General features: G+C 48.9%; 1 protein-coding gene across 8 annotated transcripts in view; it reads left to right on the forward strand.

The window, feature by feature from the left end:
* Nucleotides 1-27,649, forward strand: part of prex2 (phosphatidylinositol-3,4,5-trisphosphate-dependent Rac exchange factor 2) — a 943,088-nt gene that overhangs the window by 356,015 nt on the left and 559,424 nt on the right. For all 8 annotated transcript variants that reach the window (XM_085993112.1, XM_085993115.1, XM_085993113.1 and 5 more), the window contains one exon: nt 12,396-12,481. In XM_085993112.1, the coding sequence (XP_085849238.1) occupies nt 12,396-12,481 (86 nt within the window). The remainder of the gene's footprint in view (nt 1-12,395; nt 12,482-27,649) is intronic.

Below are 27,649 nucleotides of genomic sequence, written 5' to 3' on the forward strand. Positions count from 1 at the left end.
TAAGTGATGTCTCATATTTGTACTTAAGTTTAATGATTGAAGTATTGCCACTGTTAGTCACTTTTTTGTTTTTATTTATTGCTTTTATTTAATAAAGAACTGCTCCAGGATCAAGCCCTGCAATCCTCAGCCTCAAGTGACTCCATTAGGAAAATACCTTCCATCTAATTCAAAAACACAAGAAATGTTTTTTTTAAACTCAGCATGGGCTGGCTTGCCTCCAGTTTAGGACCACCAACTTTGTGCTGTTTTTCAGATTTGTGTCAGATCCCAGCAGCGCCTGCTGCTCGGCTGAAAGCATTGAAAGTGCCAAGAATATGTGAAGAGACATCAGGGCTGATCTTCCTCTTCCTAACTCCATGTGCGCCAGTTCCCAATGTACGAGAGGAAATAGTAACAGAGACCTGTAATGCTGGGTCTCTGCCTCCTATGTGCTTGACATGAATTTTCTGGGAAACTCCAATCAGAAACTGGCAGATGTATTTAATTTCATGTAAGTGATGTGGAAGTGATGGCATAAAGCCTTCTGTGTCATTCTCTGTAACTTCCCTGGAAGATGCTTGCTGCCTCTTCAGATCGGAGGGGTAGCCAACGACCTCTCGGGATCTCAAGATTTTTTTTCTCCTTTTAGGGTGCAGCAGGACTGGAGACCAACTGCTTGCTGTTTCGCATAACAACCAGCTGGCCAAAAAATCTCCCGGAGTTTGTGATTATTTTAAAATTTATGTAGCTTTTTGGAGCACTAATAAGTGACACTATGGAATGGTGGTTTGTAAGCTTGTACCCACAATGCTTATGATCTGAGCTGTGTTGCCAGGGGAGAACACCAGTAGCAGAGGATGAGTTGAGGAGAGTGATCACTGGGGTGCTCCCATGAACCAACTTGTAGCCGGTTAAGACTGACATTGGCTGATGTCTGGGATCCAATCAGCTACCCAATTTACTTGCTTGTACAAGAGAAGACCCAATCGAGAGAAAACAATTTGATATTTTACTCCTGATAAAAATAAATAATTTTGCTCAGCAACAATAATTCTGTTTGAAATTGAACACAGGACGGGAGGTAATTTTCTAATGAACGTTTGTGCATAATGCCACAATAAGTCTTATCCTTGTCAATCATTTTGATCAGATTAGATATGTTATTTGTTTCCATTTTATTTCAGTGCAATAGTCTTCTTAAAATAAGCATGATATTAAGGGCAAGTGGTTTGTTACAGTTCCTGTCATTCTATATGTGCACCACTTCCACTCCCACCATTCCATTGGACATCACCTGGTCATTGAAGTGTTCGCACACCTGACGTAAATGTAACTGCTGCTCTACAATGACGAAGTCCAACACCGCCTTCAGTGTGCCAGTGCAGCCTTCGGTCGCCTGAGGAAGAGAGTGTTTGAAGACCAGGACCTCAAACCCGGCACTAAGCTCATGGTCTACAGAGCAGTAGTGATACTCGCCCTCCTGTATGCCTCAGAGACATGGACCATGTACAGCAGGCACCTCAAAGCACTGGAGAGGTACCACCAACGCTGCCTCCGCAAGATCCTGCAAATCCATTGGCAGGATAGGCGCACTAACGTCAGTGTTCTCGCTCAGGCCAACATCCCCAGCATCAAAGTTTTGACCACGCTCGATCAGCTCCAATGGACGGGTCACATCGTCCGCATGCCCGATACGAGACTCCCAAAATAAGCGCTCTACTCGGAGCTCCGACACGGCAAGAGAGCCCCACGTGGGCAGAGGAAATGCTTCAAGGACACCCTCAAAGCCTCCTTAAAAAAGTGCAGCATCCCCACTGACACCTGGGAATCCCTGGCCCAAGACCGTACAAAGTGGAGAAGAAGCATCCGGGAAGGTGCCGAATACCTCGAGTCTCTTCGCCGGGAGCAAGCGGAAGCCAAGCGCAAGCAGCGTAAGGAGCACACATCAGCCCAAGCACCCCACCCACCTACCCCTTCAACCACCTTCTGCCTCACCTGTGACAGAGACTGTAGGTCCTGCATTGGACTCATCAGTCACCTGAGAACTCATTTTTAATGTGGAAGCAAGTCATCCTCGGTTCTGAGGGACTGCCTAAGAAGAAGAAGAAGAATTCTCCTGTTTTCCCCATAACCTACTATTGTTATTTTTTTTAACTGTTTTTGCAATGATATATCACTTTCCCTAATAATATTATAAAAATTAAATACATGCTGGCAGGAACTTGGAAAAATTATGTTTTTTGTCTGCATTTAATATGAAAGCTTTTCAGATCTATTCTCGTGCTTAATAAACTGAATTGTATTTGTTAGTACAGGTAGACTACCCTTTATCCGAACTTCCGAAAACCGAAACCCTCTAAAAACCGAAGGTTTTTTCGGTCAGCGTAAGTCGTGCGCACGACATGACCAGAGTGGCGCACGATTTACGCTGAGCAGGGCAGAGTGTCACTGAGTTCCCTCCTGGGTAGGAGATTGCAGGCCTAGCCAGATAAGGGATAGTGTAGCATTTTTCCGCACTTCTGAAAACCGAAATCGTTCAGCGTAAGTCGTGCGCACGACCCCGACCCCCGTCGACCCCCACCCCGACCCCCCGCCGACCCCCCACCGACCCCAACCCCCGCCGACCCCGACCCCGACCCCCGCCGACCCCGACCCCCGCCCCCTTTCGGATAAGATATAGTGTACCAGCCTTTATCCGCACATCCGAAAACAGAAAACCTCTGAAAGCCGAAAGTGGCACAAAACATGACCCGACGCTGCCGATGCTTGACCCACGCAGGTGTTATGCTGCTCTGTTTGATTGTTGCATTTTTCCGCACTTCTGAAAACCGAAATCGTTCAGCGTAAGTCGTGCGCACGACCCCGACACCCGCCGACCCCCACCACGACCCCCCGACGACCGCCCCGCCGACCCCCACCCCCGACCCCCCCCGACCACAACCCCCCCCCACCCCCGACCCCCCCGCCGACCCCGACCCCCCGCCGACCCCCACCCTTTCGGATAAGGGATAGTGTATCCTTTATCCGCACTCCCGAAAACCGAATTACTCTGAAAACCGAAGTGTTTTCGCTCACCTTCCGAAATCCGAAATTTCCCGAAAACCGAAACACGGCTGGTCCCGAGGTTTTCGGATAAAGGATAGTCTACCTGTATTTGCATAGAATCAAACAATTGTGATGGGGTGGAAACAGGAGAGACTTGCAGCTGCAGTTCTGGCTATCGGACTCCCAGGGGGAAGGAATTCAACATGCTTTCTGCATCTGTGCATGTTTCAGGTGCTCTTGAAACCTCCACAGACCGGCCGGCCGGCCCTGGATCCCAGTGCGAGCCTCACTGTTAGATTTTCCGATTGCTCTTCTGTTTTGGACACCCCATGGGCACACTCAGAGGAAAGTGAGATGGGATGGCTATGATTGTCCTCTCCTGGTTCATTTAAATGCCATTAGTGGGCTTATGCCTCCTGTAGCTGCAGGCACCATCCCGCCTATTTTGGGAATCCCCAGAAATCGAAGGCAGCATTGTGGGGGTGCATATTTGACATAATGGGCTGGATTTTGAGACTGGAGGTGTGTAGGAGGCGGGACTACAACTTTCAGATTGTAGTCCCGCCTCCATCGAGTTGTGGCCAATCCACGTGATTTTCACTTGATTGACCTTGTTGAGCCCACCTAGCTCAGCAGGCCAATTAAGGGCCACCCGGCAACAGGTTGTTAGATCCGTGATTCTGAGAGTATGATGTTTTTCAATAACTACACGGATGCTGTAACTTAACAGTTAACAGGTGTTTACTGGAGTAGGGTAGTCTCAAGACTGGGGGCACAGAGGCATGCTCAAGGCTTATATACAGGTGTGGTCACTGCCGGTACTACAGTATACAGGAGCTGTAAAAGTAGTTCTCTCTTAAAGCTTCATACACTACAAATCCACCCCTTTTAGATTAGTAGTACCCATAATATTCAAATAACAATTAACACTTTAACATGCACATTAAACAACAATAGTCCATTTATAGATTCAGGCCTAGAAATTGAGTTTTGGCGCAGCCAGGGCTTTAGCGCCGGAAGTTAGTGCCGGAGCTAAGTCGCGCTGGTCGGGCCCAAAATTCAATAGTTCTGCGCCCAAACGGCTGCCGGCGCTGCTGAGAGGTGTTTGCGCCTGAAAACTGGCGCTACGTGCTGAATATCGGCGCTATTCCGGCGCTGCGGCGCCCGCTGCGGTGCGGCAGGTTCGGGAAGTGCAGGCCTCCTCCTTCCCTTAAGGAGGAGCTGCCTGCACCCGGCCGCGGCCCGCGAAAATCGTTCTAAAAATGAGCCCGGCACCTCGGACAAGTGCCGGGCTTGCTTCTGTTCCGGGGGGGGGGGGGGGGGGAAGTCCGGGGAGGGAGCTGCGGCCAGGCGGCCGGCGGGAAAGCGGCCGGCCGCCGCGGGGCCTTTAATGCGCCGGCGCAAAGTCAGGTAAGACTCTGTTGCCAGAGTCTTAGTTGCGGCTGCCACGGGCGAGGCGGCCGCAACTGAATTTCGGCGCTGGGGCCCGTCGCCATGGCAACCGGGACGCTGCGCACACCGATGACGTCATCGGTGCCGGCGCAGCGCTACCGGTCTAGCGCGGCGGAAGGGCCCCAGGCAATTTCGGCGCCGGCGCCAATTGCAGCGCTAGGCCCTCTAGCGCCGCAAAAGCGGCGCTAAGGCAACTCAATTTCTAGGCCTCAGTCTTTGGGGCGGCTTCCTGATCCTTTCGGGATAGCGCCTTTCCTGCAGTTCTTGTTCTTGGTGCGGAGGCGATTCTGGCCCCTTTTCGTCGGTTAGTTCATCGTTTTCCACTGCTACTGGTTCTGAGGTAGATGCTACCGGTATGTCGGGTTCATCCCCAGGTACGCGAGACATGGGGTTGACTTGTTCCTGTGACGCTAAGATCTGATCGACGTGGCGTCTCACAATGTTCTCCCTGACATCCACTGTGTACATTAATGGCCCCTGCCTTGTGCATATCGTTCCGGGTTGCCATTTCTCTGTTCGGTAGTCACGGGCCAAGACTGGTTGTCCTGCGTTGAAGCTCCTTGTCGGCTTCTCATTGATGTGCTGGAATTGTTTATCCTCAACATTTCTTCGCACATTTGGTCTGAGCAAATCCAGACAAGATCTCAACCTTCGGTTAAAGAACATCATGGCCGGGGTCTGGTTGGTAACTGCATGTGTCGCATTTCTGTAGGCTAATAAGAAATTGTCCACCTTATGCTGTAGTGGAATTTCATCGTCGCACATGGCCTTTATCGCCTTTTTAAAGGTTTGTACGAACCTCTCAGCCAATCCATTTGTGGCTGGATGATACGGGGCAGATGTGTAATGCCATACCCCATTCCTTCTCATAAATTTCCGAAACTCTTCAGACATAAACTGTGGTCCATTATCAGAGCAAATCTGCTCTGGCAAGCCGTTCCTGGCAAATATGGTCCGTAGGACTGCAATCGTTTTCTCTGTAGTGGTTGAGGACATTTTTATCACCTCAGGCCATTTCGAGTGAGCATCCACTGCTATTAAGAACATTGAGTCCATGAATGGACCAGCAAAATCAATATGCACCCATTGCCATGGAGAGGAGGGCCACTCCCATGGGTGTAGAGGGGCATGTGGCGGTGCATTTTGGACCTTCTGGCATCCTGAGCAGCTCTTGGTTAGGTCCTCGATTTGTTGATTGATTCCCGGCCACCACACATAAGCCCGAGCAAGGCTTTTCATTTTCACCCCTACCAGATGACCTTCATGAAGCTCATTTAGCACTCTCTCCCTTAACTTGGGTGGAATCACCACTCTGGATCCACACATCACTGTCCCCTGGCATACTGACAGCTGTTCTCTTCTGGATGAGAATGCTGGCAACAGTGAGTCGCCATGTGTTGGCCATCCCCTCACCGTCAAATCATATACCCGAGACAGTGTCGTATCATTGCGGGTCTCCTTCTCTATATCCGCGTTAGTTACTGGCAATCGTTCAATTATTGACGAATAAAATATCTCGATAGGGTCCACTGCTGGTGCTTCCTCCACAGTAGGCAGTGGCAGGCGTGATAGCCCATCAGCGTTTCCATGCTGTTTCATGACTTTATATTCTATTTCATATTGATTCGCCCCTAGAAACAGGGACCATCTTTGTAACCGTTGTGCTGTCATCACCGGAACGCCCTTCTTTGGATTAAAGATGGAGACAAGTGGTTGGTGGTCAGTCAGCAAGGTGAACTTCTGCCCATGCAGATAGTGGTTGAATTTTTTTACTCCCCATACTCGGCTGAGGGCCTCCCTGTCAATCTGGGCGTAGTTGTGCTCGGCTGAGGGTAGTGACCGAGACGCAAAGGCTACTGGCCTCTCCAACCCGTCTGGGAATTTGTGCGACAGCACCGCTCCAATACCATAGAGTGATGCATGACATACCAAACAAATTGGTAGTGCTGGGTTGAAATGGGCCAACACCTCTTTTGATGTGATCAATTCTTTGCACTTCTGGAAAGCCCGTTTACGTTCGTCATTCCACTTCCATGGTACCCCTGTTTGCAGTAGGGTGTTCAGTGGGTGTAATACCGTAGACAAATTTGGTAAGAACTTATGGTGGTAGTTTACCAGCCCGAGGAACGACCTTAGTTGTGACACATTTTCCGGTGCTGGAGCCTTGACTACTGCCTCAATCTTTTCAGGGGACTTATGTAACCCCTCTTCATCGATAACATGGCCACAATACGAGATCTGCTTCTGGAAAAACTCGCACTTGTGGCGATTAGCTCGTAGCCCATATTCCTTTAATCTGGTGAGCACCTTCTCCAGGTTGGCGAGGTGATCACTGTCATTTTCGCCCGTGACCAGGATGTCGTCCAAATAACACTGGGTCCCTGGAATCCCTTGCAGGACTTGATCCATCACCCTTTGCCAAATAGCCGGAGCCGATGCTACCCCGAACACCAGCCGGTTGTATTGGTAGAGACTTTTATGAGTGTTGATCGTGAGGTATTGTTTCGAGGCTTCTTCTACCTCCATTTGCAAGTACGCCTGGGCTAGATCAATTTTGGTGAAGCGTTTACCTCCAGATAGCGAGGCGAAAATATCCTCAATTCGTGGAAGCGGATATTGTACCGTGTGAAGGATTGGGTTCACTGTCACCTTAAAATCCCCACAGATGCGGACCTTCTTTGGTTCCCCAGGCGTATTACTCAACGACCTCTTCATTACAGGAACGATGGGTGTAGCCCACTCGCTCCAGTCTAGTTTGGACAGTACTCCTGAACATTGCAACCCTTCCAGCTCTGCTTCGACGGCTGGTCTGATCGCATAAGGCACTGGTCTGGCCTTAAGAAACTTTGGGCTTGCATTTTCCTCTATTTTAATCATTGCTGTTATGCGTTTTAGTGTTCCGAGTCCCTCCTGGAACACTGCTTTTGCGTCAGTTAGCATTTTTGACAGTCGTCCAGGTGTGACGTCGTCATCCTTTTTGGCCTCAACCTTCAGTGCCTGTATGGAATGCCAATCTAATTGTATCTTCCAGATCCATTCACATCCTAGTAGTGGTGGTCCTCCATCTGGCAATACATATAGGTCCATTTTAGGTATTTCCTGGCCTTTATTTATCAGTTTCATCCTTATTTTTCCTTTGGGGTAGACTTTTTGCCCCATGTACGTCTTCAAGACAATCTCTGTAGCTTTCAAGGGTATATGTGAAAATAGCCGCTTGTAGTCCCTTTGGTTTATGACTGTTAGGGCTGATCCTGTGTCCAATTCCATTTTCACTTGGACTCCGTCTATCTTGAGTGTGACCCAGATAGTCTGGTGATCCACCATTTTGATTACCTTATGTAGTTTCAGACAACCCAGCTCCTTGCTTCCGGAGTCTGTATCACTTTTCTGTTCGTCTGAACTACCAACCATCACCTTATGTACCTTTTTGTACTTCTCCTGTGGAGATTTCTTGCTGTTGGTTTTCTTCCCAGACCTGCAGACTCTTGCTATGTGTCCTGCTTTTCCACACTGTCTGCACACTTGGTCCTTGAACCAACAATCCTTCTGTCCGTGTGTTGTTCTGCCGCAACGATAACACTTCCCTGTTCCATAGGACATTCCATTGGTGCCATATTCTTGCGGTCTCCGTTGTATCTCTGCAGCGCCCCTTGCGGCTGCTTCGTGTGATACTGCCATGCTGAAAGCCTTGTCCAGCGTAAGATCCTTTTCTGATAGAAGCCGTTTCTGGGTTCCTTCACTTTGAAGCCCACACACAAACTTGTCCCTTAACGTATCTGCTAGTTCCACTCCAAACTGGCAGTGTTTTGATAGCTTGCGCAGTTCCGTTAAGTACTCAGCATTGCTTCGTCTTTATGTTGGTTCCTTTTATGGAACTTAAATCTTTCTGCTATCAGCAGCGGTGTGGGGTTTAAGTGGTCCTGTAGGATTTCTACTATGCTTTCAAAATTCTTATTCACGGGCTTCTCTGGGGTTATTAGGTTTCGCAGTAACCCATAAGTTTTTGTACCCATGGAATTGAACAAAACCAGTGCTTTCCTAGCATCTGGCACTTCATTCACCCTGCAGTACACCTCAATACGTTCCACATATGTCGCCCAATCTTTGACTTCATTGTCGAACGTAGAGATACTGCCACTCTTTGGCATCCCTGGGTGTGAATTAACTGTCAAAAATGGCGTCTCCCGCGCTCTCCCTTCTTCTCCGCTGGCACAAAATGGCATCTCCCGCGCTTTCCTTTCTTCCCGCGCTCGCCTGTCTTCTCCGCTGCGGCTTCTAAAAATGTTGTCTCCCGCGCTCTTCCTTCTTCTCCGCGGCTCAATGGCGTCTCCCGCGCTCTCTTCTTCTCCCCGTGGACACTGTTCAGCCCTTGAGCCCTGGCTGTGCTCTGCGCGGTTTTTTTTTTCTTTCTGTGCGCCTTTCCCGTTTCCGCCACTCGTTCCTGAACCCGGCTGCTGCTTTACCCTCTCTCTCTCCGTTTTGTTTTTCCTCGACGCCGCTCGGTTTTCAACCCCCGGCTGTGCCCTGTGCACTTCACCCTCTCTCTTACCCCGTCGACGCTGCTCGGCTTTTTCTCTGCCGTCGGTCGGCTCCAGCCGCCGCTGTCCGGGAAGGGTCTGCGCTGTACCTGTTGTCAGTCTGTTGCTGGATTGTCGTGGCTGGGGAACCAAGCCCGGCTCTCCACAGCCTCCCCTGCGATATTCACTCTCTGCCGGATGACTGGGCAGTTGCTCGCGGTCGACGCCCGTGCTTTTGGCCTCGACTTTCTTCCACCGCCCTCCCGGAGCGAATCCTCAAAGGGAAATGCAGAGTTGCAGGTAGATTCGAATCGACACTCGTCGCCACTGTTAGATCCGTGATTCTGAGAGTATGATATTTTTCAATAACTACACGGATGCTGTAACTTAACAATTAACAGGTGTTTACTGGAGTAGGGTAGTCTCAAGACTGGGGGTACAGAGGCATGCTCAAGGCTTATATACAGATGTGGTCACTGCCGGTGCTACAGTATACAGGAGCTGTAAAAGTAGTTCTCTCTTAAAGATACATACACTACACAGGTAACGTTACAAATTGACATTTCATCTGTCAAGAGCTTTTGACAGATGAAATATCAGCATTTGACAGCTCTTTGAAGCTGTCAAACACTGACAACCTGTACTCTAAGTTAATTCCTTCCTCTCAGGCTGATTTAGAGATCTCTCCAGAACAGAAAGCTGAATGCTGCAACTTTTGACAGCTCGCGGCCATTCTGCTTTCTGTGCCAGTGAGATGAGGGACTCCCAAGACCTGAAGGAAGGAAGGCTGTAAATGTAAGTAAAGGTAAGTAAACACTTTACACACACCAAACACACTTACCTCTGCACCCATGCACCCATCACTCATCTGAACACTGGACATCTCGAACCCTCCAAGCCCTTCAACCCGACAGTCCGCCTCGCTAACTTGGCGTGGTTTGGAGCCGTCGGGAATCCCACACTTCAGGAATAAAAATAGGGATTAGGTTAAAAACTGCCTGTTAACTACCTGTTAACAGGTAGTTAATTGGCACTAATCCCCTTCCCGCCTCAGGGAGGCGGCTCCCAGCACAGGTCGGGTATCCGCCTCCTTTGAAACTGGCATGGAGGCGGATTGGGGGCGGGATGGGTTCGTGCCCCCCGATTTCAAGATTTTAACCCCCAACACGCCTCCAATCCCGCCTCCACGGCCCAATGAAAATCCTGCCCAATGGGTCTCCACCCCCACTTCCTCTTTGCTACACCTGGTAACTGAGCATTTTGTAGGTACAAGGAAAAGAAAAAATCTACCTCTAATAAGAGTAGGGTAGTGGGACTAACTAGATTGCTCTTCGAAAGTTCTGATGCAGACTCGATGGCCTCCTTCTGTGCTGTATGATTCTATATTAGGTAATAACTAGGAAATGATCAGAGTGAGAGAACACCTTGGGAAAAGGGACCACAATATGATGAAAATGTATGTTAGGGTTATGAGGGAAAAGAATGACTACAAAAGAATTGTTCAACGTTAGAATGGTTGATTTTGAGGAGTGTGTTTGGGAAACTGGACTGGGGAACACCGTTGGAGGGGAAAAGCTACTACATTGATGACTGTGGGCTGCTGCTTCTTGCACTTGCTCTGCTCTTGAGAATTTTCTCTATCTCTGGCAATTGTCTTTCCACTAACATCTATTACAAGCCAACCAATGCCCACATCTGCCTGGAGTGTACATCTTCCCATCCCACATCCTATTCTTACAGTTCATCCTATAAGAATTCCATTCTATTCTTACAGTTTCTTCATCTGTCCCCCGGTCCTTACCTTCCATCCCACTAGCTTTTGCATTCACCAGATCATCATACACCAGTTTGGCCACCTACAACATGATCCTACCACCAAACACATCTTCCCTACTCCACCCCTCTCCCCTTACTTTTGTGACACCCTGGATCACTCTTTCACTCCTCCTACTTCCAGCTGCCCAGCCTCAGCATTTTTCAGTGCAAACGCAGGAGAGGCAACACCCACCCATTCACCTACTCCCACATCATTGCTCATGGCCCCAAGCACTTCTTCTGTGTGAGGCAGCAATCTACGTGCACTACCTCCAATCTAGTTTACGGTATTCGCTGCTCAGAGTGCGGTCCCCTCTACATTGGGCAAACCAAATGTAGATTAGGTGACCACTTTGCCAAATACCTCCGTTCTGTCCGCAAGTGTGACCTCAAACCACCTGTGGCTCGCCACTTCACAGAAATCACAGAAACCCCACAGTGCAGATAGAGGCCATTTCGGCCCATCGAGCCTGCACCGACACATATCCCACCCGATCCCCGTAACCCCTACACCAACACATATCCCACTCTATCCCCGTAACCCCACGTATTTAATCCCCCTAACACTAAGGGTCAATTTATCATAGCCAATCAACCTAACCCGCACATCTTTGGACTGTGGGAGGAAACCGGAGCACCCGGAGGAAACCCACGCAAACACGGGGAGAATGTGCAAACTCCACACAGACAGTCACCCGAGGCCAGATTCGAACCCGGGTCCCTGGCGCTGTGAGACAACAGTGCTAACCACTATGCCACCGTGCTTCAATTATCCCTCCCATTCCCACTCTCTCCTCTCTGTCATTGGCCTCATACACTGTTCCAATGAAGCTCAACACAAACTTTGAGAATAATATCTAATCTTTCTCCTAGGCACCTTGTAATCCTCTGGTCTGAATTAACTTCAGTAACTTAAGACTTTAGTTATATTCTTATTTTTAAACATGTTTTAATATCATACCAGACCTCCAGATTTTCCATCTCTCCTGTCGCTTCCACTTTCCCAGGCCCCCACTTCCTTAGCTTTTTAGATATAATTTGTTTCTTTAATATTTTATTGCTTTCGTCCATTACTTGACTGAGATGATCTACATCATTCCATGGATGATTCGTCTCAATTTTTATTTGTATATTATGGATATATTTTTCCCATCTCCATTTTTTCTCATTGTATGCTTGTTTGCCTCTTACTTTTCAGTTCTGAAGAATGGTCACACCCAAAATGTAAACGTATCTGTTCCCTGCAGAGATGCTGACTGATCTGTGCATTGCCAGCGTTTTCTGTCTTTACCTCAGATAGATTGCTTGCCTTCATTTTGACTTGTACAATAGGACTTAAAGAGAGAGGCACAAGAAGCTTCACAACATAAAGGAAAATAAATTTGAATCTCAGTGTACTGTCAACCCATTTACAGAAATTACTTGTAGTAGTTAGAGTGTTGCTATGCAGATGTTTTACATTAAGCTGTTATCTGATTTGGTTTCTGACCAGTTTTAAATGGTTTCTTTACTTTTAAAAGTGTCAATCTCATTTAATCTGCCACAAAACTGCATTAATTAGTGAGTGAATTTTTCTTTGAACAGGACAATAAAGATCCCAGACTCTGCAGATGGACTTGGATTCCAGATTCGAGGATTTGGTCCATCAGTTGTTCACGCTGTTGGCAGAGGTAAACAGAGAACTTTTTCAAGACATGTTTAACACTAGCCACTTGCAAGCAGCTGGCTAACAGCTGTGCCCTGAGGCCAGTCAAAGGTAGATTATTCTCAGCTACTGTATTAAACCAGCCTCATTATAGCCTGGCATATATTCTCAGCAGTGGATAGCGCCAATTTTTTTTCCTTCACATGTTGTGCTGTTGAAACTTGTAATTTATGTTCTGTGGATGTACTGTATACAACTGGCTATTATTTATTAGTCATAAAGCCTTGTTGTCAGTGACAAAGTATAATTTGTAAACAGCAGAAGATTGCAAACACATATAAACCAATTTCTTTCAACTAATGTGTGACTTTAGCCAAACAACATCTATTTTCACATAATGGATGACTGTTCTTGAAACAAACAGTTTTGATTTTTTTATTAGCAGCCAGTAACATATGGCAGTGGCTGAGAAGTCTGATTCAGTCACCACAATATGGGTAACAGCTGCGAATATTAGTTGTTCCTGGACCCATTTTCTGTCTTGTATTTTATCAAAAACTGAATAAATTGCTCTTCATACAGAAGGGATAAATGGGGATAAAACAGTTTATGGGGCAAGATTTTCTTTGTAGCAAAATTGTAAATGCATTCTTCAAACAGATGAACCCAGCCATGTACTGTAGATAAAAATAGTGTTGACTATTCTGATTACTAGCCTTTGTGGGCTATTCTGCACAATGACTGGCTCCAGGCACTGACTGGAAATCAGAGAGGAAAGTGGTAGAGTGGCACACTGGTGCTGCAGAGTCTTGTGGTGGCTACCACAGATTTTCATGGGGGAAAGCTGAGCCAGTTTTAAATATATTTGCAGGTACAGGCAACACCTTGTGAGTCCAGGTGGTCAGCTGAAGAGTGTGGAAAAATAGGAGTAGACCAAGGGGAAATTATTGAAGAAAAGTGCAGTCACAAAATTACTTTGATATGTAGCAGCAAAATTCAATACAATTTTACTTTAGTGACTGGAACCAGGCCAACGCTTCGTTACATGGGAATATCGAATGGCAGGAATGACGTACGAGGAGAGATTGTGTCGATTGAGCTTATACTCACTGGAGTTTAGAAGATTGAGAGGGGATCTCATCGAAACCTATAAAATTCTGTCAGGTCTGGACAGACTAGATGCAGAAAGGATGTTTCTGATGGCCGGGGAGTCCAGAACCAGGGGTCATAGTCTAAGGATAAGGGGTAAGCCATTTAGGACTGAAATGAGGTGGAATTTCTTCACCCAGAGAGTGGTGAACCTGTGGAATTCTCTATCACAGATGGCGGTGGAGGCCAGTTCATTAAATATATTCAAGAAAAAGTTGGATATATTTCTTGAGGCTAAAGGGATCAAGGGATATGGGGAGAAGGCAGGGACAGGGTACTGAATTTGGATGATCAGCCATGATCTCATTGAATGGCAGAGCAGGCTCGAAGGGCCGAATGGCCTACTCCTGCTCCTATCTTCTATGTTTCTGTGTAAGAGTGCTTGATCTTTCAGCATTAATGTTGGTTTAATCTTGCCTCAAGTATTTGTTACAAACATTTTACAAACATTTTAGTTTATTGCTGTAAATAATGCGATGCTGACCTCTCTTTTCTTGTTTTGATTTCAATATTTTTTCTCACATTGTAGCAATTGCAATATTATTCAAACTTGCAAAAATAACAAGCTTACAAAAGCTGAAAGAAGAACACTATTTGTTGTCTACATTGTCAGGGAGTTGATCAATTCATTAACATGAAATTTTCCCTATAATATGGGAGTTCACTATAAGTGGGTTTGAAGCAAAGTAATTTGATACTCATTATCCAGTCTTCAAAAAACATCTTGTTCTTGTTTAAGAGAAATATGAATCCTTACCATTTTTAAACCTCAAATGCAATATGCCCACTGAGGGCATTTTGAAATAATTGTTGTATTTCAGCAAACAAAAGCTCCAACTGCAAGAAGTTTGATCACATGAATATTAATAAACAGCCTAACTACCTGTTTTGTTTCATTTTGGTTTCACTTAGCTACCATTTCATTTGCTGCACCCTATGCGTCACTCATGTTATTCTGTCCTTATGAAGGTTATCTATTTTGCTGCACCTTTTGTGCTTTGCAAACGTTTATCTATGGCAATTTTAATTTTTATAATGATATACAAGTTAGCTTTTTTCCTTAATACATGAATATTGGTTTCATTGCTATTTCTGTATATGCTTCAGCAAACAAAAATTCTCCCACTTCAAATATTGGTACTTGTAGTTTTTTTAAATATTCGTTTATGGGATGTGGGCGTCGCTGGCAAGGCCAGCATTTACTGCCCATCCCTAATTGCCCTCGAGAAGGTGGTGATGAGCCGCCTCCTTGAACCGCTGCAGCCCGTGTGGTGAAGGTACTCCCACAGTGCTGTTAGGGAGGGAGTTCCAGGATTTTGACCCAGCGACGATGAAGGATCGGCGATATACTTCTAAGTCCGGATGGTGTGTGACTTGGAGGGGAACTTGGAGGTGGTGGTGTTCCCATGCGTCTGCTGCCCTTGTCCTTCTAGGTGGAAGAGGTCGTGGGTTTGGGAGGTGCTGCCGAAGAAGCCTTGGCGAGTTGCTGCAGTGCATCTTGTACATGGTACATACCGCAGCCACGGTACGCTGTTGACGGAGGGAGTGAATGTTTAAGGTGGTAGATGGGGTGCCAATCAAGCGGACTGCTTTGTCCTGGATGGTGTCGAGCTTCTTGAGTGTTGTTGGAGCTGCACTCATCCAGGCAAGTGGAGAGTATTCCATCACACTCCTTACTTGTGCCTTGTAGATGGTAGAAATGCTTTGGGGAGTCAGGAGGTGAGACACTCGCCGCAGAACACCTAGCCTCTGACCTGCTCTTGTTGTAGTGTAGCGAAACAAAATACAGTATTGGCCTGCTCCTACCTTTGAAAATTTTTGAGATCTCTGTTATTACCCTTACAATTTTCCAGTGAAGCAGCAGCAACTTGCATTTGTAAAGTGCCTTTAATGTAGAAAAATGTCCCAAAATGCTTCACATAGGCATGAGGATAACTTACTCAGAGCCAAAGATGGGGTGATTAGGAGTATTTTAAAGGAGGAGAGGGAGGAAGGGGAGATCGTAGGGTTTAAGTAGGGAATTCTGGAGAGTGGAACCTCGGCAACAAAAGCCCCATGGCTGCCAATGGTGGGATAAACGATGGGATTCCAAGGAATTTGGAGTTAGAGGAATGGAGTGTTCTGGTGGTGGTGGTGGAGGGGTGGGGGGTGGGGGGGGGGGAGCGGCAGGGAAGTTATAGGGTTGGAGGAGGTTACAGAGATAGGGAAATCATGGAGACATTTAAACACAAGAACAAAAATGTTGCATTTGTGAGACCAAGAGTAAATGTAGGTTGGTGAAGATAGGGGGATGGGCGAGAAAGACTCGGTGCAGAGCTGAGCTGGAGGTTATGGAGGGCAGAGGGTGGGAGTCCAGCATAGATACTGTGGGAGTAATCTAGTCTGGAGGTGTGATAGGCCTATCTGAGGGTTTCAGTGACAGATTCAAAGTGCTAAGACATCACTGAATATATCCAGTGAAGGCCCTTGAAATTATATTTCAGTGTTCTGTTGAGAGTGGATGTGTGTCAGAATACTTGTGAGTGTTTTCAGAAAGGGAGTGTGAGCTAGCCCAGGTAATTATAGGCCAGTTAGTTTAATGTTCTGTGGCAGGGAAAATTTTGGAATCTTTAATTAAAGAAGAAAATTACTAAATATCTAGAAGAAGAGAAAATAATTAGGAGCGGCCAAGATGGATTGCAGAAAGGTAGATCATACTGAACAAACCTCAAGAGTTCTTTGAGGAGGCTCCATCACCAAGACTGTCTATTTCCACCTCTGTAACATCACCCGACACCGCTCCTGCCACAGCTCATCTACTGCTGAAACCCTCACCCATGGCTTTGTTACCTCTAGACCTGACTATTCCAATGCTCTCCTGGGCGGCCTCCCACCTTGCACTCTACATACACTTGAGCTCATCCAAAACTCTGCTGCCTGTATCTTAACTCACACCAAGTCCCGTTCACCCATCGCCCCTGTGCTCGTTGATCTACATTGGCTTCCGGTCTTGCAACGCTTCGATTTAAAAATTCTCATCCTTGTTTTCAAATCCCTCCATGGTCTTGCCGCTCCCTATGCCTGTAACCTCCTCCAGCCCTACAACCCTCCAAGATCTCTGTGTTCCTCCAATTCTGGTCTCTTGCATGTCTCTGATTTTAATCATTTCACCATTGACGGCCGTGCCTTCAGCTGCCTAGGCTCTAAGCTCTGGAATTCTCTCCCTAAACCTCTTCACCTCTCTACCTGTCACTCCTCCTTTAAGATGCTCCTCAAAACCTACCTCTTTGACCATCTGTCCTAATAACTCCTTATGTGGCTTGGTGTCAAATTTTGTTTGATAACACTCCTGTGAAGCGCCTTGGGATGTTTTACTACATTATATAAATGCAAGTTCTTGGTGACAGATGTGATGGATGGGGGAATTGCAATGGTTCATAAAACTTTAAAAGCTGCACTTCAAATGGATAAAAATAAGCTAATGCAATACTGGATTTTATGCCAAGAAGTATAGAATATGGACTTAAAGAACTGCTTTGAAAACGTACCACACAGGAGACTGTTGGAGAAGATTAAGGGGTATAGAATTGTGTGCAGCGGGGAGGGGGGGGAAGCAAATTGGATTAAGAATGAGTTAGAATTAAAGAAGCAATAGAAGTTGAGGACAATTCCTCAGAGTGGTTGGAAGTGGGTAGAGGTGTCCAACATGATTCTTTTCTGGGACTGCTTTTGTTCACTGCCTACATCAATGATTTAGATATAGTGGTGTTCAAACTTGCAGAGATACTAAAACAGGAGGCATAGTAAATAAGATTGTATGAGCTAAAAAGTGGCAAATGTAAATCAATGTCAGTGAATGTGAGGTGGTACATTTTGGTAAAAAAATAAAAGTATTGATTTTACTTTGGATGGGGGAGGGTTGGTGAAGTGGGAGAGCAGAGGGATTTGGGGGTTCAGGATTATAAAATGTTAAAAGCTGACCTTAAATGGATAAGAAAAAGCTAATGCAATACTGGGTTTTATGCCAAGAGTATAGAATATAAAAGCTGAGATGTAATGGTGAACCGATATAAAACCTTAGTAAAAACACTTTTGAAATACTGTGTACAGTTTTGGGCTGCATGCTATTGGAAGGATATTGAGGGAGGACTCATCGCAGATTCACTATAATGCTGCCTAGTATAAGAATATGAAGAAAGACTTGAAATATTTGGGCTACATTTGTTGGAACTGAGGAGATCAAGAGGCCATTTGATAGAGATTTTAAAATGATGATGGGTTGGGACAGGGTAGATAGAAATGGACTGTTCCAATGATCGAGGAGATATATATATAAGATTAAATGTTAGAGATTTTGGATAGAGAGCAGGAGAAACATTTTTTACACAGAGGGTTGTGAGGCTGTGGAATGCACTAGTATAGTTAGTGATTAAATCATGTCAACATTTGTGTATAGGTTGGACAGGTGATTGAAGGAAAAGGGAAAAAGGGATATGAGAACAGGATGGGCACATGGGATTAAGACTACTGCATGTGTGGAGGAAAAATCCCAACACAGACTGATCGGGCCAAAGGGCCTGTTTACATGTTTTAATTTCTATGTCATTCTATGGATTGCCTGAGGTACTGGTAGAGGCAGGCAGTGTTATGGAGGTGGAAATAGCTGTTCTTGTTGATGAATTGGAAGCACAGAGTTGAACAGGATGCCGAGGTTATGAACAGTATGGTTCAGCATGAGACAGTGGCCAAGAAGGGGGATGGAGTGAGTGGTAACCTTACAGAATTTGTGGCGGGGGCTGAAGATGATGGCATTGGTCTTTCCCATATTTAGCTAGAGGAAGCTGATAAAAAATTGACAGTAACAGGGATTCACTGACACATGATGTAAGTTTCCTTCAAAAAGCATTTAAGATGAACCCATTTGAAATAAATTACAAAATAAATTAGTTCCTGAAGTATTCAGAGACTTTGGGGGCGATTTTCCCATTGGAGGCAGGTTGGAGGCGGGTTTCGATTTGGGCGGGTTCCAAACCTACCTCCACTGTCAGGTGGGAAAAATTTGCGATTTTCCCCTAATTGGCCAGTTAATTTCAGAGGTGTGGGTTCCCCTGGTACAATTAGTTTTTTGGGACTGAAACTCACCTCTGCTGATGTCACTTATCCAGCTTCATTTAAGGGATGCTTGCTGCCTGTAGGGGGCATCTTTTACCTGGTTTACGGTAATTTACCTTCCTTTACCTGATTTACGGTAATTTACCTGGTCAAGCAGCTTTTTGCTGCTGCACTCTGACCAATCCCAATCAGTGGTTTCGAATCGCTAAACCCACCCTTCCAGTTCTGACTGGAGGAACTTATAATTAATGATATATTAAAACGGACAAATGGTCTGGATGTGAGAAAGTCAAATTGGTGTCATAGTGGTTAGCACTGTTGCCTCACAGCGCCAGGGACCCGGGTTCGAATCCGGCCTCGGGTGACTGTCTGTGTGGAGTTTGCACATTCTCCCTGTGTTTGCGTGGGTTTCCTCCGGGTGCTCCGGTTTCCTCCCACAGTCCAAAGATGTGCGGGTTAGGTTGATTGGCTATGATAAATTGACCCTTAGTGTTAGGGGGATTAAATACGTGGGGTTACGGGGATAGGGTGGGATATGTGTCGGTGCAGGCTCGATGGGCCGAAATGGCCTCTATCTGCATTGTGGGGTTTCTGTGTGTAAAGAAACTACACCACACGATTTAAGTAATCACTGTAAAATTGCTTAACAGGGGAAGGCAGATGGCAAAAACGAGGGATAAATGGTTACAATGTTAACCGTACAATCTTAGCAACATTTCCCTTAAATTACCACCCCTTTTACTTCTCACTAGGTTGCCTTGTGGAAGGCCAGAAAAATATATGCTCACCACTGCAATGCCAGCTCCGTGCTCCACGAGATCTTCACTGTCCTGAAGTAAAGAAACACCCCAGTGTTTTAAAAGTAAACTGCTGGTGTTCTTGCTTCTTCAGACAGACTTCCACGCTGTAGAAGGCACACGGAGGCAGGCGAGAGAGAGAGAGATGCTTCTCAGAAGCTATCTTTATATACCCCAACTTTGGGGCCGAGATGTTCCCGCCCAAATCCAAGTTCATTTGGCTAAAACAAAAGGGATCCAACTGCCCTATTGTCTGGGATGGGTTTTGAATAAAGCTTGGAGTGGTTTGAATGTGTCTTCATTCTGGGGCCGAAATGTTCCCGCCCACATCCGGAGTTTTCTGGGCTAACAAAAGGGATACAACTGCCCCATTGTCGAGTAATGGGTGATTCAAACCCATTCATTCTTAAATTGTTCCCTTCCTCAGTTTGAGTGTCTTTTTCAAAAGTCTGTGCTGAGCCTTCGAACCATCTCCATTCACCCTGATGGGTTTTGAATGGAGTTGTATCACTATGTGAACAGAAACTCATTGTGGTCACTGAAACTGCAGTCTCAAGTGGTTTAATCCCTTATGTCAACAAGGTAGCAGTTTCCTGTAAACAAACATCCTCTGGAGGGAGGGGAAACTCCCTTTTGATTGACAGAATTTGACTGCCATGGCTTCACAGACACAGAAAGCAGCTTCCAGACCCCTTTGTCCTTGGCCATGCTTTCTGACGGCCATTTTATCCCTGGGCAAATTACCAAACTCAAGAGTGCATTTTTTAAATAAAATGTACTGTCTTAAGGTGTGCGATTTTTTACAAAGTTCTCTGATTCCGGTGTCCAAGTGCTGCTTAGCCCACGGGCTCCTTAACGCAGCCTTTTGCGGTTCTGGGCGCGTTTTAAAAACATTGTCCAACCCAGAGACAATTTAAATCACGCAAAGTCTTCGTCCACGATGTGGATTAATATTTCCTGATCTTCGGGGACTATGGGGATTTTTGCAAACCCCTACATGCCTTGGCTCATTCCACTGGTTTTTTCTCGATGCTGCACCACCTCCAAACTTTCATCACAGAGAAGAATGGCCAGCTCCAAGGCAAGGGCCTCCCCGAGGTTCTCAGATGAGACGCTGGGTATCCTGGTTGAGGGGGCGAGAGCCAGCAGGGAGATGCTCTTCCCATCATCTGGGAGGAAGAGGCCTCCCAAAGAAACCAAGGCCTAGAAATTCAGTTGTTTGCGCCAGCCGCTAGCGCCTTAGGAGGAGCGATCTGCGCGTCTCGCCAACTTCAGTTAAGATTTAGCGGCGGCGCAAAGCCTTTGCACGCGCTCAGCTGCGCGCGCAGATCCTGACGTCATTTCATCATGCAACGCCCTTTGTGCGCCCCAAACCGGAAATTCTGTGGCGCCGGCCTATTGTGCGCCTGGCGCCCCTAGTGACTGGTTGAGGGGAACGGTTCCCAGTCGCTGCGGGGTGCGGGGGGCGCAAATTAAAGGGCACTCCTGCAGTAGAAATGGCAGCCATTTTGCAACACTCCTTCTTTGAGAGAGACGGATCTTTGGAGAGAGACAAAGGTAGAGAGCTTTCTGGTTTGCCTCAACACTCGCACAGGTACTTGTGGCTTCAGGCCACAGCTTTGCACTTGCCTTTAACTTCAGAGCCATAGCATTGATTGGAAACATATAATGGGGGCTGCAATGGGTGGAAACGTTGGGCTTCTCCATTGCATTCAAAGGGCTCAGAGACGCCATGAGAGAGTGCCAGTCATGGCCAGACGGAGAAGGGGCAACAGGCGTCGGCAAAGGAGGCCTTACCCACCCAGGGTATACCGCCAGCAGTTCTCATATCTGAACATGTCTGACGAGCAGTGTGTTCGGAGGCTGCGATTCCGAAGGGCGGTGGTCACTGAGATCTGCCACCTGCTTCGCGGAGATCTGCAGCCGCAGCTGAGGAGCAGGACGTCTCTGTCAGTGGCAGTGAAGGTGACGGCGTCTCTCAACTTCTATGCCACTGGCTCCTTCCAATACGCCACTGGGGACATTTCCAACATCTCCCAGTTTGCGGTACATTGCTGCATCCGCCAGGTGACCAATGCCCTTTTCAGAAGGAGACGTCAGTTCATCTCCTTCTCCATGGCCGTTGACAAGCAGCAACAGCGTGCAATGGGCTTTGCAGCATTAGCGGGCTTCCCCATGGTGCAGGGCGCCATTGACTGCATGCATGTGGCTTTGCGGGCACCTCTAGAGAATGCCGAGGATTACCACAACCGGAAGGGCTACCATTCGCTCAACGTGCAGTTGGTGTGTGACCACAGGCAGCTCATCCTAGCTGTCAATGCCCGCTTTCCAGGCAGCAGCCACGATGCCTTCATCCTGCGCCAGACTTCTGTGGCAGACATGTTCCAGGCCCAGCCTCACCCACGAGGATGGCTTCTCGGGGACAAAGGCTATCCTTTGTGCACCTGGCTGATGACCCCGCTCCGTGCGCCCAGCACCCCTGCTGAAGAAGGATACAATGACAGCCATCAAGCAACCAGGAACATCATTGAGCAAACAATCGGCGTCCTGAAGCAACGGTTCCGCTGTCTGGATCGTTCCGGAGGAGCCCTACAGTACTCGCCTGAGCGAGTCTCCCATTTCGTTGTCGTGTGCTGCATGCTGCACAACCTGGCTATCCGCAGGACTCAGCCACTGACACCAGACATTGGAGGACCACCAGAGGAGGAGGAGGAGGAGGAGGAGGAGGGGGACCAGCACAGGAGGGAGGCAGAAAGTGCAAGGGCCGCCCGTCGGCGGCTTATTGCACGTCGGTTCTCGGCCCCCTCTCAGGGAATGGCTTGTGTCAATGGAACAAGATGAATGTAGCCGCTCCACAAGCCCTCAGCCGAGCAGGGCAACCAGGACTTCCAAAAGAAAGCATGGACAGTGCGATTTAAGAACATTTATTACTTTGATACCTCTGTGCCCTTCCCACATAACAAACTAATGGAGAGAAGCCCCGCCCAAAAACACAAATAGACCAGCCTCGGCCTTTACAGAAACACAAATACACCAGTATCGGCCTTTCCAAAAAAACAAATACACCAGAATCGGCCTTTACAAGTGAAACAAAACATTTGGCCACACCTTCTACTTTTTCCCCTGCGAGGGTGATGCGTTTCGCATCCGTGACTGGCCCCTGCCCGCCCTGCAGCTCCTCCTCAATGGGACCCCAGTGGCTGCAGCAAGGCTGAGGGAAGGCTGCTGAGGGTCAGATGGCGAGACGGCAGATGCCCTTGGGGGTTGGCCTGGACCAGCTCTGGGCCTGGAGGGGCCGGCTGCTGACTGCTCCAACTCTGCTTGGGCAGCAGCAGTCTGTCCAGCGGCTGGTGGCAGCTGCAATGGAGGAGTGGCAGTTTCGGCTGCAGGAATGCTGCCAACCTGACAGATCACAGGTACTCCCTGGTCGCCTGAGACATTGGCACTCGCACGGGCCAGCACTGCAACATGTGCAGCAATCTGCTGAAGCACAGACTGCTGGGCTGCTGCGGCGCGGCGAGTGCCCTGGCGATGCCTGGCCGATCCAGCGAGGGTGGCAGCAGTTAGTGCTTGTGTGGCCCTGGTCTGTGTCCGCATGACACCAGCCAGTGAATGCACGGCACGACTGAGCACTTGGCTAGAAGCCGCCTGTGCTGCCGCGAAGTCCTGCAGACTCCTGGCCTGTGCTGCACTGAATTGTTGCAGACTCCTGGCCTGTGCTGCACTGAATTGTTGCAGACTCCTGGCCTGTGCTGCCCCGAATTCCTGCACACTCCTTGCCAGTGACTCTATGGAGTCAGGCATCCTTGCCACTGCAGCCATGAGCTCAGTGTGCCTGCGCTCAGCCTGGGCGGCCATTTCCGCTAGGAGCCGCACCTCCTCTGCGCTCACCGTAGCAGGACTGGAGGCTGCACTCACCCTCCGGGGAGAAGGCCGCCGAGCTTCCCCACCCCTCCCGCGTTGCTGCAGCCCGCTGGGCCCCGGAGCTTCACTCTCCTCCGACCCTTCCCCCCTGCTCCCCTCCAGGGAAGACGTGTCCCCATCATCGCCATGGTCTGCCTCGGCTGAGGGTGGCACCGATGGTCCGGCTTCCTCTTCCTCTTCCTCCTCCTCGCCCTCCGATTCACTCACAGTGCCAGCTTGAGGGCCCGCCTCCTCACCTGGCGATTCACCATCTGAAAGCAGGGAGGCACAAGAGTTGCTTTAGAGTGAGGACAGGGCGGCAGCGAGGGAGGCATGAGTGCTGCTATGCACTGCATTGGTCCGACAGGGGCAAAGGATGCTGTTCTGAGGCGCAAGTGGAAAGAGAGAGGTCAAAAAGGTGATGCCCTTACCATTGGGGCCCACAACAGGGTCGGCATCTCCACTGGTGACGGGGCCAATCAGCCGTCCTGACATAATGCGCTCCACACGCTGCTCCGGGTCGGAGAGCTGTTTGAGGTCAGGATGGCCTCCCCCGGTCTCACGCTGCTGCCTTCGGTTGTGCGCCACCTTGCCCTGCAAGAGAAAGGACGGCCTCTAAGTACAGTGTGAAGCCCTGATCTTGTCTGCACTGACTCCCATGGTGGAATAGCCCTGACAGTGTGAAGCCCTGATCTTGTCTGCACTGCCTCCCATGGTGGAATAGCCCTGACTGTGTAAAGTCCTGAATGTGCAAGTGATTTTCATGACAGTCCCATAGCTGCTGGATGAGGGCTGGGCATTAGGGCTTTCAGGTCCCTTTGCCCATAAACTGAGGTGCACATGCAGGGATGAGGAGGACACTGGAAAGGGCACTCACCCTGACAACCCGAGTGAGGTCGTTGAACTTTTTCCGGCATTGCACAGGAGTCCTGGCAACCACGCTGTTGGAGGTCACCCTGTTTGACACCTCCCTCCAGGCTTTCCGATAGGCGCTGGGCAGCGGCCTCCTGCCACCTTCAGGGAACAGAACATGGCGCCTGCGCTCCACTGCGCCAACCAGCACCCTCAGGTCACCCTCGCTGAAGCCCTGCGTTCTCTCCCTGGCCTTCTCCATTGTCCTGGGCGTTGTACAGATCAAGCAGCAGTGGTCAGGCCTTGCTTCAGGGCTGCAGTGCGCAGGGCATGGCAGCCAAACAAATCCACCCTCCCCCTTTAAGAGCTCACCGGCACCAGAATGTCTGCCTTCAATCAGCAACTCGCCGCACCTGTGCTGCGCCCGCCCTCGGGGGTATCGCCCCGGGCTGCCAGCTTAGCGCCTAATGATAGTCGTGCATCGCCTGTTTTAGCGCAGCAGCAACCTCTTGGGGCGATGCAACTGAATATCGGCGAAGGTGGCGCTAAGTTGCGTCGGGCGCAAACTTTAGCGGCCGCCCGGCTGTAGCGCCCCAAACGTGGCTATACTGAATTTCTAGGCCCAAGGCTGTGTGGGTCCAGCTGGCAAGGGATGTAATCTCCAGATCTGTGTGCAGCAGGACACGGCTGCAGTGCCGAAAAAGGTTCAGTCACCTTGTAAGATCAGGCAAAGTGAGTATACCTTCAGCTTGACCCTTCTTCTGCTCCCCTTCTCCTCTCATCACCAGCACTCTGCATTGTCAACCTCCTCCTCCACATCCCACTTTACCCTTAAAACCCTTGCACCCTTCACCATCCCTCTCACTCTATGAACCCAATCACTTCACTTCGACTATGCTGCCCTCACACTCCCTTTCAATGTTATGCAATGACAACGACTAACAACGCACAGGGAGGGCCCTTGGACATGGAACCTCACTCCATCTTTGTCTCCTAAGCATCTATGCTCTGGATTCTCTACACTCACTTCATCATTCTCTCTCAAACTCCACTTGTCTCCCTCACTGCAGGAAAAGAGAGCCCACAATAGAAGTGAAAGAGCAAAGACAGGAGGAGGGCCACCTTCCCTAGCTCTTCTCACCCAGGCTGAAGAGGCGGCCCTGGACATCGCCAGCGCAGAGATGGAGGTGGAAGTGGGGGACGGACAGACGGGCGATGCAGACCAAGCTGGTGACAGAATAGTTTGTCTCTCATTTACACTACTTGAGTGACTGAAATGGCTGCTGGTGTACATGATTAGAATGCTACTTGAGCATCTGCACTATTGCATGTGTATGCCACACTTCTGTCAAATGTCTAACCCATACCTTTACTCCCCCACAGGACCATCCACAGAGCCCCCCCCCTCCCCCCCCCACTGTTGACGAGGAAGAGGCTGAGCCGCAAGACTCCTCAGGGGAACCTGCAATCTCTGAGGATGCAGTGTCAGCAGATGTAAGCGCACACAGCACCAGCGCACATACGCACACCTCGGTGGGACTTTCGGGACATAGAGTAGTGTTGTCACCGTGTGTATCACAGCTCACAGGTGAGCAGCAGCAGGTGGTGGAGACAGGGACAGCAGTGGAGAGTCCTCGTCGGAGGTCGCAGGACTCTGCCAGCTCGGCTCCGCTGCATGTGGACCCTGTGCCTCTGGGTCCATTCAGAAGGAGAGCGGTGCTGGAACTCCAGGAGCAAATGCAGGAGTCTCTGGCAGGTTTTATCTCCAGGGTCACTGCAAGTGTGGAAAGGATGGAGGAGTCCAACTCTAACATGAGCAGTGCCTTTGTGGAGGCAATGGCGCATGAACGCACCTCCGTGGAAAGGATGGCAACCTCCGTGGAAAGGATGGCTACCTCCGTGGTAACGATGGCTACCTCTCTGGAAAGGGCGTCTACCTCTCTGGAAAGGGTGTCTGTGGTAGAGGAGAGGATGGCTATGGCCATGGAGGACCTAAGTCGCCAGAGTCTGGAAAACATGGTGAATGTTCAGAATAGACTGACATCTCTGGAGGAGCGATGGGCAGTTATTGAGCAGAGAAACGTTTTGAGTAGGACTGCCAGTGCAGATACGGGTCCTCATGGCCCCCCTGATGTGCAGCAAGGTGCTCTCAAGCCACTTGTAAGTGTTGAGGTGGACCTGACCCATGAGAGGGATGTTGGTAGCAGACATCAAGGAAGTTGGGGCTCCTCACCAAGTGCTCATACTTCCATGCCACTGCGTAGCCCTCGGTCAGAGCCCCACCAGAGTCTGCACCCAACTGAGAAGGGCGTCTCAGCCCTTGCACTGCCGCAGGATGAGCAGACGTTTGGCGAGCCCTCACAGGCTTGGAAACCCAGAGGACGCCCGCCAAAGGTGTCCAAGCAGGAGCAGCATGAAAGTGAGCCAGGGGCCTCCACTTCTGCTGAAGCCACAGGGGGAGCACCACATAGGAGCATGCGTAAGAGAAAAATAAATCACCATTAGTCACAGGGGTAGGCACTTGGGTGAGTGTTTCTGTTTATTGATGAAATGCTATCCCTGTGTGAATGTATTAAAATGAGGTGATGGCAAACTGTTGGCGTGATGGCATCTGTTATTTTGGCTTAGGCAGCTCCACATTGCGGGCTCCGCGACACTTGCATGGTCAGGTTGGTAGTCAGAGTGAAAGGAGGCCAGAGAGTCATGTCCATTGTCTATCATGTGTTAAGAAGGAGCCAAGCACATGTGCCACAATGGGCGACCTATGCAAATCTGGCCAGGATGAGTGCATCCCTTGCATCACGGGCAGCCATGTGCTCGCGTGCTGCCGCTGCTGCTGGTAAATACGCCGCCACTCGGTACTCATCCTCCTCCTCCTCCTCCTCCTCATCTGAGGAGGCTATGTACTGAGCCATTTGCTCAGCAGGAAGCTGCAAGCCACAATGCTGTGCAGTGCACAGCAGACCACGACCATCCTGGAGACCCTGGCTGCTGAATACTGCAGGGCTCCACCTGATCTGTCAAGGCATCGGAATTGCATCTTCAGCAAGCCAATGGTTTGTTCGATGATGGACCTGCAAGAGAGGGAAGTGTGTCAGTGAGTGTGGTGCGATGCGTTTGGGTGATGTGTCTGTCATGGTTGAATAGCTGGCAGTGTGTGCAAGGTGTGAGATGTGGGTGTGAGGCTTGCAGCAGTGGTAAGTGAGGGTGAGGTGAAGCTATGAATGTTAGGTTTGAGTTGTGATTGCTAGAGATTGTTGGTAGGTGTTTGCCGCTGACTGCAAATTATGGGCCATTGACATTGTATGGGGTACAGCACAGATTCATCAGAATGAAAGCAGGGCTTAAAGGGTTAAATAATTAGCACAGGTTGCAAAAACTTGGTTTGTATTCCTTTGAGT

Source organism: Somniosus microcephalus, chromosome 7 (assembly GCF_052327205.1).
Source record: "Somniosus microcephalus isolate GS21.2 chromosome 7, FLI_Smic_1.0, whole genome shotgun sequence".
NCBI lineage: Eukaryota > Metazoa > Chordata > Chondrichthyes > Squaliformes > Somniosidae > Somniosus > Somniosus microcephalus.